This window comes from Alosa sapidissima, chromosome 22 (assembly GCF_018492685.1).
Source record: "Alosa sapidissima isolate fAloSap1 chromosome 22, fAloSap1.pri, whole genome shotgun sequence".
NCBI classification, from domain to species: domain Eukaryota; kingdom Metazoa; phylum Chordata; class Actinopteri; order Clupeiformes; family Clupeidae; genus Alosa; species Alosa sapidissima.
Window position 1 is genome coordinate 18,988,842 of NC_055978.1, and position 12,519 is coordinate 19,001,360.

The 12,519-nt window shown below is 40.8% G+C and overlaps 2 protein-coding genes across 7 annotated transcripts in view; one reads left to right on the top strand and one right to left on the bottom strand.

Moving 5' to 3' along the window:
* Positions 1-6,176, bottom strand: part of si:ch73-252i11.1 (uncharacterized protein LOC553517 homolog) — a 33,833-nt gene extending 27,657 nt beyond the window's left edge. The window contains exons 1-4 of one of the 3 annotated variants that reach the window (XM_042078010.1): positions 5,743-6,171; positions 5,015-5,150; positions 2,813-3,158; positions 2,405-2,455 (exon numbers count right to left, since the gene is read on the bottom strand). In XM_042078010.1, the coding sequence (XP_041933944.1) occupies positions 2,405-2,455; positions 2,813-3,158; positions 5,015-5,150; positions 5,743-6,020 (811 nt within the window). In that variant the 5' untranslated portion in view covers positions 6,021-6,171. Of the gene's footprint in view, positions 1-2,404; positions 2,456-2,812; positions 3,159-5,014; positions 5,151-5,742 lie in introns of all 3 variants that reach the window. The other 2 variants (XM_042078008.1, XM_042078009.1) reach the window with 2 other exon arrangements.
* A 1,357-nt stretch (positions 6,177-7,533) lies between these two features.
* The window catches only part of etv6 (ETS variant transcription factor 6), a 25,569-nt gene continuing 20,583 nt past the window's right edge, over positions 7,534-12,519 (top strand). Inside the window, exons 1-2 of one of the 4 annotated variants that reach the window (XM_042078011.1) lie at positions 7,534-7,890; positions 11,277-11,430. In XM_042078011.1, coding sequence (XP_041933945.1) covers positions 7,858-7,890; positions 11,277-11,430 — 187 coding nt within the window. In that variant the 5' untranslated portion in view covers positions 7,534-7,857. Of the gene's footprint in view, positions 7,891-8,089; positions 8,407-11,276; positions 11,431-12,519 lie in introns of those variants that run through there. The other 3 variants (XM_042078012.1, XM_042078013.1, XM_042078014.1) reach the window with 3 other exon arrangements.

Here is a 12,519-nt window from a genome sequence, read left to right on the forward strand (position 1 = left end):
ATTTCACTTTTCCTTTGATTTAATCTAAAGTCTAGACTCTTCATTAACTGCAAAGTCTCCGAAGATGTAAGGGATCTCTTTTGTTGTAATTCAATGAAGTTTGTAAAATAACACAGATCTAAATGGCATTATGGGGGGGATGTCTGAAACATCTCTTGGATATATAATAAGTCCAATGATATTGCCTTTTAATTGCAGTCATTTTACCAAAGCCAATCACCAATGGACAGAACTCATAGGCATGTCCTCCATGGTACATCAGTAACAGAACTAAGCCAATAAAATAACACTCCTTTGTGTTTTTCTGTAAAAGTGATGTGACTCCTATAAGAACAACTCGGCGTGAAGAAGGTGAGTGATGACCAAAGCAGAGTTATGCATATTAGTTTGACATTAAATAAAGCTGCAACTCTGAACTGAAGCTGTCTTGCATCTGCCTTTTGCTTACGACCAACAGTTGAATTGATGGCCACTGATAACTTTGGCCAAAGAGAATCCTTTAATGATCCAGCCACAGTTTGGAGCTGAAGCAGGAAAGCTTAACATTATTTCTCGTAAACATTTACAAAATCTAATCGAACAAACTGAGCCGTCTACTGAGATGTCCCTCTAGAAAGTTAATTTGCTTTCCTCAACTAGTGTGGTAAAGTGCAGAGTAGGGCTGGGATAAACGATTATTTTTAAACGATTAATCTAGCGATTATTTTTTCGATGCATCGATTAATCTAACGATTCATTTTTTCAGTCCGATTCGATTTCGATTCGATTATCGATTATCTCCCCATTAATTGACTAATAGCAATTTATACATGTTGATTTATATACCTGAATGAAAAAAAACATGAATTCCTTAACATTGCAATATATGTTTATTGCTCTTAAAATTCCAAAATAAAAGTCTATACAAGTGCAAAGTAATGCATTCTTAGTCAGAGGTAGCATTCAATAAAGTTCAGTAGAGTAGTGTACAGGTCTAATTGAGTGCCTGTCACTTTAAGACGTTCGTTCCCTTGCAATTGTAACACTACGCAGTTAAAAGGCTGCTGATGTATGGATGCAATTCATAACGTAGTTAGTTCAAATAACAGTTTGTACTTCTCCTTGGGACAAGCACTTTTGAGTCTTGGAAAACGCTTTTCCATTTACATCGGGATTTTGCAAACATTCAGTGTCAGAGTCAATAAAATAAGCCCTGAGTAACGAAATTGAAAAGCAGCTGTATAAGCTAAACTCAACATCCAAACAGTATTCTAACATTAGCTTTGAGATACTGCTTGATTGCATAACTTAAGTAAGTTTAGTCTCCTCAATGAACTATGTTGTGATAATACCTTAGCAGAGTTAACTTGACTGCAGCAGTTTTGAACAAATTTGCACAGCATGGTCATGATGCTAAGCGGATTTAATAGCAATTTAGCCAGCCGTGTTCTATGCAATGCTTCTATGTCGCAACAACAATCCTTCAACAATCGTGAATATTTTGTGTTAAATGCACATGCAGAGGAGGGGCAGCGGGCTCGTTACGAGAGAGAGCGGGCGGGGCAGGGAAAGGCTGCGTGCGTAAAAAGTGCAGCTCAATGAAAGGATTTTCGGCCGGTTTTGATTTCGTGGCGCCCCACCACAGATTAGTCAACATATGGGAAACACTGAAGGTGTAAAATTCAAAATATTTGTCAGCACGCGTTTTAGGTCTGACAAATCGACGCGCATATTTTACGTCGACGTATTTTTTGCGTCGACGTAATCGATTACGTCGACGCGTTGTCCCAGCCCTAGTGCAGAACTGATACACCAGCACACCTATAAACACACACAATAAAGTGTAGCCTGTGCCACTTGCGTAGGTTATGTGTGCTCTAAATTCGATGGACAATGCGTGAGGGTTATTAGACCGAGTAGATTCAACGCAGAGCCACAAATTTGGCTAATTGTTTGTTTGTTTGTTTGTTTAATTTAAGGCCATTTCCGCAACTAAGGCTATTTAATGGCCAGAGCAAATTTGGCTAATTTGACATTTTTAAAGTCATCAGTGCAAGACTGAAATAAGCTTAGCGGCGGCACATGCATATCATAAAGGCAAAAATCAAAGCGTAGGGGTTCCGCTAGATTAGCAGAAAAGGTGAAACAGAACAATCATTTTGTGATTTTACATGTATGTTAATTAACATTCATGATAATTATGTAATGAAAAAATTATATTTGCTGCACAGAGAGCTCATTGGGATGTGTCTGTAGGGAGGCTAGCAGCCGGGGTGGAATAGGGGTATGTGTTGTGGTCCTGTCTTCTCGAACCGCGTCACTAGACCGTGGATGTTTGTATCGTGAGTTCGGTTGCAGTTTATTTATCGCAACAGCTCTTGTTAGAATATAAACTCTCTGTTACCCAGTGTGAAAATGAACTTACCTCCATGTTTGCAGCTTCCCTTCACAAAGTACATACATATCTCTGTTTTGTCTGCAGAAATAAGAGGGAAAGTAATGTTAAAATGACTATTTCCAAATCATTTCATTTCATTCATATTCATGGATTTGAATATTTTTTTGGAAGTGCCTAAGTTATTTGAAACTGTCAAACTGTCATGCCAAACACTAGTCAACACACATAAAAAAAAACGGTGTATATGATGTTTTGACTATACTTTCATCAAATTTAGTCTACCCTGTAGTGCTCATTCAAGACAAACTATTTGCTTACTATCAGCGTTTCCTTGAACAAATGACTGAACAGGCCTTTGAACTGACAAAGAGAAGCAGTGAAATCAAAATCACAAGACCTTGGGCGATTCTACGGTCACCACAACAGCTGCAGTACCTCGTGTGGCCTCCGGGGCCCTGCTTGCCGTTGCATGGTAATCTTCAGTGTGGTTGCTGACGTTGGGCCTGGCACCAGGGCCAGCATGGTGTTGTGGCGGCCTGCCTCTGGTGCGCACTCTCATGGCCTCGATGTTGGCGTAGATGTCCTTTATGGACGCCATCAGCTCCAGGGGCACCCCTCGGTCCTGCAGCGTGCGGAAGGGGTGTGGCTCGAAGAAGTCATGGGCGCGCGGGCAGCTGCACTCCCCCCTCAGGTACCTCTCACAGATGTGCAGGCGTCGGCAGCCCTCGGCATCCTCACACTTCCCATACTGACCGGTGCCGTTGTTGTAGGAGAAGCACACCTGAACACACACACACATACAGGTCACAGGACTCAACAACAGGTAGGGAGTAGAAGGGTGTGTGAAGGTGTGTGTGTGTGTGTGAGAGAGAGAGGCAAGAGAGAGAGAGTATGCACATGCAAGCGAGAGTGAGTGTGTGAGTGAATGAGTGAGCGACAGATAGGAGAGATTCATTTACAGTCAGGTAAAACCAAGTGTGGTACAGTTCTTGTGTGAGGACATGTATTATGTGGAAACATAAAACTTTTTGTGATACTTTAATAGAAAAGTAGCTCTCAATAAGCAGCGCCAGTTTGCTACTAAAACTCAATCCCTTTGTTCCCTAAACAGCTCTTCATTTTCTGCTGCATGTTCTAATGTCTACATGTGTAACCTGGGACAAAGTCACAGAAATCAGGAACATAACATTGTTAGGAATAGTACAGTACGCTGTGTTTGGAAAATAGGGTCCCGCTGGATTATCATGTAAAAATTGATTTTTTTGCATATTTTGCTAATATAGAGTCTAAGGAACAAGATTTTTTTGTCTTCAAATTTTCACGATCCATCTTTAGTGTTTTTATCTGTATGGTTTTAAAATAAGCGATTATATCTAGTCTGAAAAGTGATTCACATTTTCTTCTAATTGTTTGACAATTTATTCCACTTTTTGCACACAAAACCCCCCAGATAATGTAGAAAGGTTGTTGGTTCTAAAACAATATCCATAGTTTTCAAACTTTGAGTGTCTGAAAAGTGTAAAAACACCTCTACTCTTGTTGCCTATGTCAAAAACGATTTTTTAACGATTCGATTGAATGAACGATTTTTCTTTGCTTTTCTTGATGCTTTCCTTGACCTGCCATGTCATTCTATTGTCTACCTTAAGATAAATGTGTCTTGTAAATAATCTATAATAGTACAGGCAACACAGTACACCATAGGTGTCATAGGCATGGGTAGTTGAGTAACAGTAGGCAAAATTAACAAACAAAAGAATATTAGGTACAGACAAACAGACAAACCACGGATTTGAGTTTCATGGCACTATAATTTGACATGTTCCTAGGATAAAGGGACGACTGAAATCGGCATAACCTAGGACTGGCGCTTGAACAAGCCATTATTTTAAGGCTCTGAATCCAGAAAAAGTTTTGAAGGCAAACCTGAACGTGACTACATTCAATGTTAACTATCCAATATTCAGATGTCTGTAATTTAAATGTATGCAAATTAGTGCATTATTAATGAGATATTGTTAAATTACATCCATAAACATATATTTTCAGAAAACTTGTAATGCAAAAAAATATTGCCTCTACCTAAATAATCAACTAGTAAAGTTTCATAAGAATGTAAAGAAGTTAAATTTTTTACCCTATTCACCCGTGCTATGTTGCCTATGGAGGCCAGTTTTAGGCCGCAAATGCTAATTAGCAGGTTTAAAACTAAAAAATCAGCTAAGTAAATATGATATTCAGAATCAGCACCCAAAAATTAGGCAGAATACCCTCTTTACCAGTGTTTTCTCACATTTGACCCCCAAGTGATAGTAGTCCCAGTCTTAATTATGCATTATATAAATTATGATGTCATCTAAGTGTGAAAATGGATCATGAAAATTTGAAGACAAAAAAAATCTTCTTCTTTAGACTCTATACTAGCAAAATATGCAAAAAAAACAATTTTTACAAGACAATCCAACAGAATTACACAAGACACCGTACTAGGAAACAGTCATTATTTTCAGACTCACATAGACAAATCATGCAGATCTACTCTGATAATGCTGTATGTCAGGATGTCTACCCTTTGTTTGTCTGGTTAATGTTAACACAGGGGAATATTGTGGTAGGCCTGTCAAGGCACTCACTCACCGGTGGCAGTATGGAGTTGTCATTTTGAATCAACAGAGTGCACAGCTCTTTTCTGTCCAGCTGCTCAAGTTTATTCATCTCAAGGACGTGGGCATTGTGGACTGACATTATGTCATGACCAAACCTACAGGGCTTTCTAACAAAAAGATAAAACCTGGGCTGAGTTGTCATGAATGATATCAAGCATAGGCTACAAGAGATAAGACATGGGGTTCATTCCAATTTGCATACTTCTGTAGGCCTACTTACAATACCTACTATAAGTTCACAAGTGAGTTCATTGGCTTATGCACTCGTATTAGGTATTGTAAGTAGTAGAGAAGTATGCGAATTGGGATGTAGACACGGCGGTATACGTGCAAGCAGGTATACCATGGCCTACCATGGTACAGACGCTGTTAATGTGCACGCCCGATTCGTATAGCCCAGAGTAAGCGGTAAACCTCCTAATAGAAGAGCTGTATGGCTTCATTCTCCTAACAAAACAATGCCATGGGCTCTTGCTGTAGGAGGTTTACACTTACTCTGAGGTTTGTCACTAACCACGTACTTGGAATACCCCCCAGATTACTCTTCAAAACACGACTACAATGCTATATCAATAAAGCCAAATATTAATGGCGCATATCCTACATTTTGTTTAAGCTGAAAGAAGCCGCTGTAGGCAGTGGCGGCTACGAGGGTAAGTGTTAGCCTTAGCTCTTCGAATCAGTTCTCGTCAGACTTACCTTCCTCTGCCAAACGGACACTCTCCGAGCAAGAACTTCTTGCACAGATGTAAATTCGTACATCCGAGACAATTTTTGGCCTTGCACAAACGAACTTGAGTTTTAGCGATAACCCGTTTCTCTCCGTTCGACTGGATAACTGAAAAAAGTTCACAGTTTTCCAGACAACTGGTGTCAAAGCTGCACCAATTTCCTACATTAAAATCAGCGACCAGATCATCGTAGCGCATGGAACCATTATTACGGCAAAGCTTTCGAATAATAGTTGCTTCGGACATCTCTGAAGTCTAGCCTACTATTCCTCTCGTCGTTCCCTTAGCAGTGGAGGTCTTACTAGTCTAGGTAGAGTTCCCGTTTCCTTTTGCTTCTCCAGTTTGTGATGAAACGAAAACGAAACTTATCACTCCAAAAATAAACAGGTAGGGGCGGACGGACGGACGGGGCGCTATGACGGGGGTGTTTTCCTCTACTCGGGTTGACCCCAATCTCTTTTTTTGTTAACAGAAAGAAGAAACCAAAGAGCGAAAATGTAGTCTGTATAATGTGTTTTGTAGGCCTACATTTTTATATCAAATGATGCCGACAATCTATGAATTAATCAAAAGTAGAAGCATTATCTTTCACCTCCCATTTGGCCTGCAGATCAGCAACAATTGTCCAATGTGGTTTTTATAATAGACATGTGCATTAGGCTATATCACCCATATCCATAGACATAATCTACAATTTTAAATATTTATATGTGTGCACCTGATGAAAGTTTGACCAGGCTTTCGTCCTGCATGATCTAGGATTCCAGCCTAGACAACACATTTGCAATAAAGTTTATATTATATATAGAACGCCTTTTTAGATAGAGTGAATATACATTAGATAGAGAGAGCTAAACACTCTTCCACACCCACAGTAGATGATAGTAACGCACTGTCCTTTTGTAGAAGTGGGCCAACATTACACTTTACGTTATATCCAGCAGAGGGCATAACAGCCCAATAAAAAGCTTGACTGATAGATCTATGGTTAACAACAACAACGACAATAATAATGGCAATGATAATAGAAACAACAACAACTATAAAAACACAAATAATAATAGCCTTATATGAATAATAATTATGTATGTATATATATATATATATATATATATATATATATATATATATATATATATATATATATATTGGCCTAATGATAATTGTTAATAATAATAATAATAATAATAATAATAATAATAACAATAATAAAAATAATTAAAAAAAAAATCATCATCATCATCGTTATCATCATCCTCACCATCATAGGCCTAATAATAATGATAATAAAGTAGCAAAATCGGGCCTAGTAGAAATACATAATACATAAGACCTACTCTACAAAATGTTAAGATGGGAAACATTAATTTATCATCGGTGGTGCTGTTGCCTTGTGCCCCACTAACTTTAGTAGGCTACGACAAATCTATGACTGAGGCTAACTAAGACCTTTTTTTTTTATCTACTTTCCTATCTGTGTTCGTATGACTGCAATATAATAGCTGAAATTCCTAATTTCCCCTTCACACGTCAGAAATATGGTGGTTCGCAGCCTATGCTACTGGATGTCCCTCTGATTCAGAATCAGCTCTTCCCACCGGGCCATGTGAAGTGCTCTGATGTGAAGATCTGGATGGCTGATCTAGACACTGTTGGTCTAGTAACCATGGTCTAGTTCGCTACACCCACTATGTTAAACATGATCGGCTATTTCCTGAGTCTGGTTTCCTTTAAGGGGCTGCGCTCAGTGCTAGGAATTCACGTCATTTCGCCACTAACGCATCCAAATCAATGAGCACTGCGTTGTACGCCTTCTACAGTGAAGTCTTCCAGGAAGAAATTAACCATCGCCACGCCAAAATGTAGCGCACACCAGCGCCAGGGAAAACAAAGAAGTTGAATGCGCTTTTACAGAAACTATACGCAAAAATGGATTAACTAACAGACACAAACATTCATTGCCGTGCGAATGTAACCAAATCCAGGACAAGGAGACGGACGTGGGTGGTTTTTCAGGGTTACTTCAAGGAAAAAAGGGGAAAGGAAAGTGGAAACAGGAGAACTTCCTGAATTTAAACAAGACATGTCCGATTCCCCGTCGCAGATCACGATCAAGGTATTTCTGCGTACATTTAAAACCTTAGCTTAAGTTCTGACAGTCAAATGGTTTACGGGATGTGCTCCCTATAGTTGTGTTTCTCTTCAACTATACGCACGCAGCAGCAACGACTGTAGCCTATCATCTGTTGCTGCTGCTGAAGGAGAGCCTTATGTCGTAGACCAGTCTAACAGAGCATAGGTGAGTAGCCTACCACGGTCTTGATGACTTAATCTATACAGCCTACTTATTCGAGCGTTGTATCACAGTTAGCCTATATTTGGATACGAAGGCTACATTATTCACTTGGAACCGAAATCGTCATAACAATGCGATTCATTCTTCGAGCCTTCTCTTCTGACAAAACTGCGACATGTCGCGCTATCTGCCACCACTGAACATGCATAGACGAACACATTCCTAATATTTCGCTTGAGTCGTTTTGGTGGTATCAAACTTTAACACGGAAACCAAGTGTCAACTACAGTATGCCAGTATAACTTTTTGCCTGTGAGGAGTCGTTGTAGCCAGTTGGTAAGTCAATTCATTCCCAATTCTCAGCCCTGTGCCTGTGTTACGATCTTATTTCAGAACACGACAACCAACTGTATAGTTGACCTGTGGCGAATGACCGATCTGGCCTTAAGAGAGATGTCAGATTGCAGTTTACATAGGTTATTGGTGGACATATCCATTCATACCATCTGACCTGAGCACAAGTGTATGTCTTTGTACATAGCAGTTGTAGTTCACCAGTTTCACCAGTTGTGCTGCCTAATATCTAAGTTAAGTTGATTTTAAATTTAATTTTAATGATCTGTTGGGTTGAGAGGTCTAGTGATCTTTGAAATTGCAAGGGCAGGTCTGGAATAGGCCTACCAGAGGAGAGGTGACATTTTTGTCAGGAGTTCAAGAGCTCTTAAACTCCAGTTTCAACAAGAATCTATTACCAAAGAATTTGACATTACGCAAAGTGGCATCTGGCAGACACCTTCAGTGCAATATCAGACGTGTCTTGGCATGATGCAAGTCTGGTTAGAGTCTCACTGCCCCCCCCCCCCCCCCCCACACACACACACACACACAGACATCCACTCTTCGACCACAGGCACAGCATCAAATGGTGACATGCAAACCAGGTCATTTGTTTTCTTTCAATTGTCATCTATTCTGCCTTTGCATGGGGTCATTTGCACAATTGCGGTGTGACTCTCCTCAGGCCTCGGCCCTTCCCATGGGCGCTCCCGACACACAACATGAGGCCCATTTATGATGGTCAAACTTCTGGATGGAGTCGTCACCACAGATTACTAATCTGCTTCAGTGTCTGTTTGCTTTCTGAATAGTGAGAAGCAAGACTCAAGGTCCTACTCTGGGTTCGAAAGTGCTGTTGGTGGCTGGTTAGCTAAGAAAGAAGGATGAATCATGTGAATCAAGTCTCAGTTGCTAGCAAGTCTTCAAAAGTGAGGTGAAGTTTGCACACTGCACAGTCATGTACCTGTTGGCGTTAGTCATATTAGCAGCTGCCCCTGGTTCTACTTCAGAGATAACTCCTGGAACATATCCGGTAAAGAGGAAATAGTTTTAAGTGTGGCGAGTGGGTGGAAGGTCTCCCTCTCCGGGACAGCCTCTTTGTGAACTGCACTCCTCTTACTTTGACCTCTCTGTGACCGGCACCCGCACACTCTCCTTTGTGTAATCAGCATTTTGAGAAAGCAAAGCTGCTTTGGCTGTGAGGAAAGAAGAGTAAGAACAACTGAGGAAGAGGTTAGAGTCTTGAACCACGGATACACAAATCAAGCCATACATGTATACAAGCAAATAGAAGTTTGTCTTTAAACGTGAGTGATGATCATCTAATCAGGTGTTGAATCAAATATGAGGTGCATTGGGGCCCATGTCAAGATCTGTGGTGAGTCACATGTTTCATCAGCTGATTGCTGTATTTCCAGAAATTGCCCTGCAGAAGTGTTCTCTCATAACCAAGTGAATAAGTCTCATTGGGCTCCTGTAATGGATAATAGTGGCTCCTTGACCACTGGGTTACTGGAGGCCTTGCATTTTCCCACCTCAACCCAATAGCTCAGTGTCCCAGCTGGGCTCCTGCACCCAGGTCTAAGTCTTTCCTGCTGGCACAGCTACAGCTGATTGGTTTTCGCCGGCCTCTTACAAAGTCCTTATCTGAATCAGGTGTGTGTGTGTGTGAGGCTTATCGCGCACAGAGAGTGGTCTAAATATAAGGAAACTGTCGGTAAAAACACCACGCTCTGCTTGCTTTGGAGTGGAGGACTTCCACTTCAGCTGCTGAAGAATTTCCATGGTCAGATGTGGTCTGATGTGGTCCTAGGTGTGTTTTTCAGGTAACACCAGCAAGTAAGAATATTGTTGTGATCAAGGCAACAGGTTTCTGATAACCCTGTGTTGTTCAGCCATATTTATGGTGTGGTTATTGGTATGGTAATTTGGGGAAATGCTTTTATGACTAACAGGGTTTGAAATGTAAATCTTTAACAATAACAGATAACAAAATGAATGCACCAGGAATTTTTTACTCATATTGCTCTTTGTGGATTGTTGAGCACTGTGTATGGGAGTAAGGCAAACATTTGCTTGTGGAAGATATGGTTATGCTGAGTGTGATCTATAGAAGAAGCACATTCACCTCATTCCAGACCTGTGCCAGACTAGAGCCAAGCCTGGACCAGACCAGGGCCAAAATTTGCTGGTATTTCTATTTGGCCTTGAGGTGAATTGAGCAGCCTGAGATTATAGCTTAGTATGAGTCTTGTATGTGGAAAAAAGTTTCGGATCGAAGAAGCCAACAGTGTAAAAATGGATGTCATTGCATATCACAATGCTTAATTGATGCTTGTGAAGTGTGTAAAATATGTAACGCAGCAGGTAGGCCTACTGAAGGAATGAGTGTTTTATGTTGCCTTGTGTTTACGTTTGTATTGGTGAATGCAAGAATGAGTGGACTTTGAGTGTTCACTGTATACATTTGCTCTCTCTCTCTCTCTCGCTCTCTCTGTGAGCTTAATATGTAATATTTTTATTGAGACATTCATGAGCAGTTTGTGTATGTATGTTGGCGTTTGTAGTTTGAAAGGTGTCATGTTGGAAGAGAGTCAGGTGTTTGAAAGGTTGCAAATTGTTTTTTTTGTTTTTTTACATGTGGTTGTATGCATGTATGTGTGTTATGGACAAGAGATGATGTATCTGTTTATATGTTTATTTATGAGTGTCTGTGTTTTAAGGAAATGTGTGTTGTTGTGTAAAGCCCTCTCTCTCTCTCTCTCTCTCTCTCTCTCTCTCTCTCTCTCTCTCTCTCTCTCTCTCTCTCTCTCTCTCTCTCTCTCTCTCTCTCTCTCTCTCTCTCTCTCTCTCGCTCTGTCTATTCATAGCAGGAGAGGAGCCCGTTCAACCCTTCCGCGAGCCCACTGCCAAACTCTACTTCCTCTCCCTTCCATGCGCCCGCCGCCCCCACCCCCACCCCCACCAACGCCCCACCAGCCAGCAGGATGGAGGACGAGCCAGGCAGGCTGCCGACACACCTGCGTGAGTTCAATGTCCAACATACACACACGCACACACACACACACACACACACACACACACACAGGTCTGACACATGTGCACATATGCATATATACACAAATTGTGCGCAGGTGTGCACACAAACACCACATGCATGCATATAGACTAGGGGTGTAACGGTACACAGAAGTCACGGTTCGGTTCGGACATCACGGTTCGGTACGAGTTCGGTACAATGGAGGGAAAAGCAAAACAAAAATGCAAAAAGCTAATTTTATTGTGCATGTCTCAGGCTGTACCACCTAGTGTCATGTCTCTCCTCTGAGCTATTTGCAACAGCCTGAAGTGTGTAAGATGTGAACAGTACAATAAGTACCCAGACTCCATCTGTAACAAAATAAGATAATCAGCTATAAAACTGAAATAGGCCTATAGCATCTCTTATTTCTGAAAGTGCAAATTACATAGAATAATGATTTTTAAAAATCCACCTACTGTAAGCAAGGCCTTCAATATCCATGTTTAGTTGTATATGGAAGGGTCTACAATTTGCCTCAATATTTTTCAGTGTGTGTACAGTAATAATCTACTAACTGTGAAAATATCACACTATTTTGTCTTTTATAAAAAATCGAAATTGCTCCTTTCATTCCATAAAAGTGAAGTGAAAAGGCTGGTGAAGTGCTTGGGAAGTTTTTTCCTCGTTTCAGTGATTGGTAGCCCTAGGCTACATCATCTGGGTGATGGCGTCGAATATGTATAGCATGTTCGATATATTTCCACTCACATAACGTTAGCCAACAACTGCTGAACAACGCCGACACACAGTTTCATCTTATCCACCACTCTCTCGCCTTTAATACTGTAACTGAAGTTCTCAAACTGGCAATCTTAAAGAGACCAGCGGGTCCTCTAACTCTTGTGGGTCGCCACCACTCGCTTAAGTTAGTGCTGCTATCTCTGACTGACTGACTCGACCGTCGACCTGACAAAAAAATAACATAGGCGTCAATCAATCAGACCTTCAGAGCTAAGGCGAGGCTACAGACACCACCACTCTCTGCACATACAAGCATACAAAACCTGTCTTTACACTTTACACAGTCAAAT